Here is a 4,265-nt window from a genome sequence, read left to right as displayed (position 1 = left end):
CCACCCTCCCCCCCCAAAAAATATCATGCTTGTTTTAATATTTCTTACTGTCTGAACATGGCTTTTTGTTGTAGCAAAACTCTGGAATCAACTTAATATAACAGCTATTTTCCTAGCACACAAACTAACATACAGGTGATGGTTTCTTTTGAATAAAAAACTACAGTTCCATAGCACTGAAAAGTAGAAGCTCTATTTGCTGCTTAGTATTCCTGTCCTTTAGATTTCCTCTTGGATTTAGGTATGCATAGGGGTAGAAATAAGCCTTAGTAATTACCATTGCAGTGCAAGAAGTGTTTGCCGATACAAAAGCACTGATGTGCTGTGATAGTTGTTCAGACAATTTGCAGAAAATAGAATTAATTTTTTTTATAAACTGTAAACTATGTCTCCCTGTAAAGTACATGCTTTGATATCAGAGTTGATGTGTAAAAGTAGCATTTGCCTATTAAAATCTGTTCTGGTTTTCTTCTCTTTGTTTATGTAGACATGGAAAAAAAAATTGGGTAGTATGATTTGTATAATACATATTTTTTTTTTTTAAGACTTCACATTTAGAAAAACTATTTTTGCTTGATATTAAGTGGAAAAAAAAGTCAAGGTGCAGTTGCTAATCTTTTGGTATTGTTCATAACTGTAAAAACACATTAATTAGAAGTGATTGTAATTTTTCATTTTATTAATTTTTAGCTCAAAAATTAACTTTGCTGCTTAATAGACAATGGACAAAAAAGGAATTAACTTTCAATTATTCCCGTTATGCTGAAACATAGAACTATAAATACTGATTTTCTTTTGTGGAGATCGCATAGATTCACAATCAGAATTTCTTAAACACTGTGTTTGTAACAGTGGTTTTGTAAACCACTAAAACAAGATCAGTAGTAAACTTTTGCAAGAGGCAGTTATTAAAGGAAAGGATCTTGCTTGTAAGAGCATTTACTATTTAAAACTGATTGTAATAGTGTATACATAACATTAAGAAGGTGGATCAGTTGATGAGTTAACACAGAGCGTATTTGCTTTTATTCAAAAGGAAGTTTCTCTCCAACGTCTGAAATGTGTGGGACTCTGAGGCCATCCAAAAATGCCTATGGGAAATGTTTACCAAAAATATATATGAAGCTTTAAAAGATTTTGTATAATTCTGTCTCCTCTAGAAGTTTGGTCAGTTGAAATTAATGGTCTGAAATAAACAATTTCTTTAAAAAAGAAAGCAGCCAGAGAGTAGTTCTAATGCTGGAGTTTAGTACACAGAAATCTAGGCAGAAAGCTATGGTTGTGGCAGCTTTGTAATAAGCGTTATTTGTTGTCAGCATTTCTATTAACAAATAAGTTATTTCTAACAGTATTACACACCCTACTGTGTTAACTGTCAAAAATCTGCAAGTAGTGCTTTATTTTTTGAAACTGAAAATGCTTCTTTGCACTGTGACCTTGTTTTATAAAGAGATGGACTGAACTAGGGCAGTTGTCGGTTACTGTTTCTGGTTGGTAAGAAATTTTATGAGAAGTCTCACCTTAAAAATTGACTTAAAGCAGAATATGTTATTTTAGTCACTCTGTTTTGTCTAAAAGTACCTGATGCCATTGAACAATCTAGTGTTACATATAGATACAATAGTTAACACGAGCCTTTCCTCACCAGTGTTGTAGCTGTGGTAATTAAAAGAATGCACATTATATGAGACTGGAATACTTTTTAGGTTTGGTGAGACTTCAGAAGACTGTATTCAGAGAGAATCTCTCAGGTTTTCTGGGGTTTTGTTTGTTTTTTAGTTGTTTGTTTTTTTCGTTTGTTTGGTTTTTGTGTTCTTTTTCTTACTTTGCTGATTAATCAAGCAAGTCATAATACAGCTTTTTTTCTTCTATTTTTTGTTTGCTTGTTTTCTGGGTTTTTTTGTATGATAGCTCAACAGAACCCCACAACCCAGCTACCAGCCAGACAACAAGAGATTGAAATAAACAGACAACAGCGCTACTTCCGCATTCCCTTCATCCGTCCTGCAGACCAATACAAAGATCCCCAGAACAAGAAGAAGGGTTGGTGGTATGCGCATTTTGATGGGCCGTGGATTGCTCGACAAATGGAACTTCATCCTGACAAGGCACCCATTCTCCTTGTAGCGGGTTGGTATTAAAAGCGAAATTCAAGTGTTGAAAAGGTTCAGAGCTAATAACTTACTTTAGAGGAAGAGGCTGATGATAAAAGCTTCCCAAGTTGTATCCTCTATTTTTCATCAGCAGTTCTTATATGGGCACAATTTGAGGATTTGGGACTGCTGTTGATAGTGGCCAGATATTATGGAATATCATTTGGAGTTGTAACTGGTTATGTGTTTTACTTGTACATGTACTTTAATCTGGGAAGTCACAGACAGAGTGGAAATCCAAGTGTGGATGGTTTTATTATTAAGTGTCCTCAGATTATTCACTGAACTGGAGATAGCCTGAAGATAAAACATCACAATTTATCTGGGAAAGTTCTACTCATCGTTGTATTGGTTTTTAGTTAGTTTTGAAAAATTACAGCAGTTTGTATCAAAGCAGTTTGTGCATATGATATATTGTCTTTCTTTCCATAGTATGGTGCTAATAGCAAACTGATGCTTTTACCTAGTGTGGGAGAATAACTTCTTAGTCTTAAACATTTAAGATAAAAAGTAAATGTGGCAATGGATAGGTAGAGATTTATCTGGTAATGAAATGTATCCTGCTTTTCTGGAGGATACTGAAAGGGGGAGGCAACACTAGAGAAATGCTGTTTACAGTTCTGTGGTTTGAGGTTTTTACTTACTTGGGAACTGAGTAAAAGGCCACAACCAATTTGTTTAGCTTCAGAGTGATGCTTTACTAGTGACAAAAGTTCCTTGGGTTTCTGCTAATTATTTTTAATAGTATTCCTTATACCAGCTGTTGCCTGTTCAGTGTCAAAGCCCATCGCTAAAAGTAGCATTGCTGTCATGAATACCACATTCAGTGGGTTACCTATTAAAATAAGATTAAAACATAGCAAGTGAGCTACACTCATCATTTCATTGGATTCCCTGTGTCAGTCCCATTCGGTAAACATCGTTTGTTTATCATGGGAGGCTGGCAGATTAAGAATGCTGACTACTTGATCAAAAGTCTTGGCTTCTTAGTCGCTTTGCTACATTTAAACAAGTAATAACAAAAGTCCACTGTGAAAATGTAAAACAGAAAGTGTGTGTTAAACAAATGCGGTTGTCATCCTGTAGTGGATTTCAGGAGAATGTATGAAGATGCTGATCTTTCTGGCTTCTTTCCTTTGTTTCTTTTTTGCTTTCTTTTTAAGCACAATTCTGTCAGTTGCAGCATCTGATACTAGTTTATTCTGATACTGCTTTTCTGCTCTTGTGTGTACCAAAAAAAAATAAATATATATTCTGTGTTTGAGGACTGATTTCCCCATAAGCTCTGAAGTCTATTAACAAACCAGAGCTTGAGAGAGGAAATCTAATTAACAAAGATCTAATATTTGTTCATGGGACCTTTGAATGATGTAAAAGCTTTATATAAGGATTTTTCTTTTTCCCTTTACCATTTCAGGTAAGGACGATATGGATATGTGTGAGCTTAATCTTGAAGAGACTGGCTTAACTCGAAAGCGAGGTGCTGAAATTTTGCCGAGGCAGTTTGAAGAAATTTGGGAGCGCTGTGGAGGTATCCAGTATCTTCAAAATGCAATTGAAAGCAGACAAGCTCGTCCTACATATGCTACAGCTATGCTGCAGAACCTATTGAAATAAACGGTCATTTTGCACAGTAGCATTTGGGATGAGAACCCTTGCCCGTGACACAAAGGGAAGAGCTCCTCTGCACAACAGGGGACGTAAACATTCTATAATCATATTAGAGATGTTTAATATAAAGTGAACAGATTTTATTAATCATGTGGTTTGTTAATTTGTACTTTATGATGTTTAATTTGTGTAGTGAACTTTACTAGGTATGAGGATGTTGAAGCAATTTCAGTCAGTGTAGCTTGTTGCATTTTGTTTATGTTGCATTTTCTTTAACAGTTTCTGTTATAACTGTTAACAAGTTTAAACAATCTGTCTATACTTGGGTACATATTACAAAGAACTGCATTGCAACCACCTTCTTGTAAAATCCCCCTTTTAAAACACTGTATAGCTGGCTTTAAGTGGTGGCCTAGTAAAGAGGATATGCTGTTTCTACTAACTGGAATTGTGAGGCCTTAGCTTTGACTTCTGTTCTGGAGAAGTTGGAGTATGCTTTTA

General features: G+C 35.1%; 1 protein-coding gene across 1 annotated transcript in view; it reads left to right on the top strand.

Moving 5' to 3' along the window:
• MYO6 (myosin VI) overlaps window positions 1-3,915 on the top strand; it is an 82,297-nt gene extending 78,382 nt beyond the window's left edge. The window contains 2 exon segments of the mRNA XM_009895762.1: window positions 1,912-2,130; window positions 3,571-3,915. Of these exon segments, the coding sequence (XP_009894064.1) occupies window positions 1,912-2,130; window positions 3,571-3,770 (419 nt within the window). The 3' untranslated portion in view covers window positions 3,771-3,915.
• Window positions 3,916-4,265: the final 350 nt, after the last annotated feature.

This window comes from Charadrius vociferus, unplaced genomic scaffold, assembly GCF_000708025.1.
Source record: "Charadrius vociferus isolate BGI_N301 unplaced genomic scaffold, ASM70802v2 scaffold362, whole genome shotgun sequence".
NCBI classification, from domain to species: Eukaryota; Metazoa; Chordata; class Aves; order Charadriiformes; family Charadriidae; genus Charadrius; species Charadrius vociferus.
This window is presented reverse-complemented; position numbering and strand designations above follow the sequence as displayed.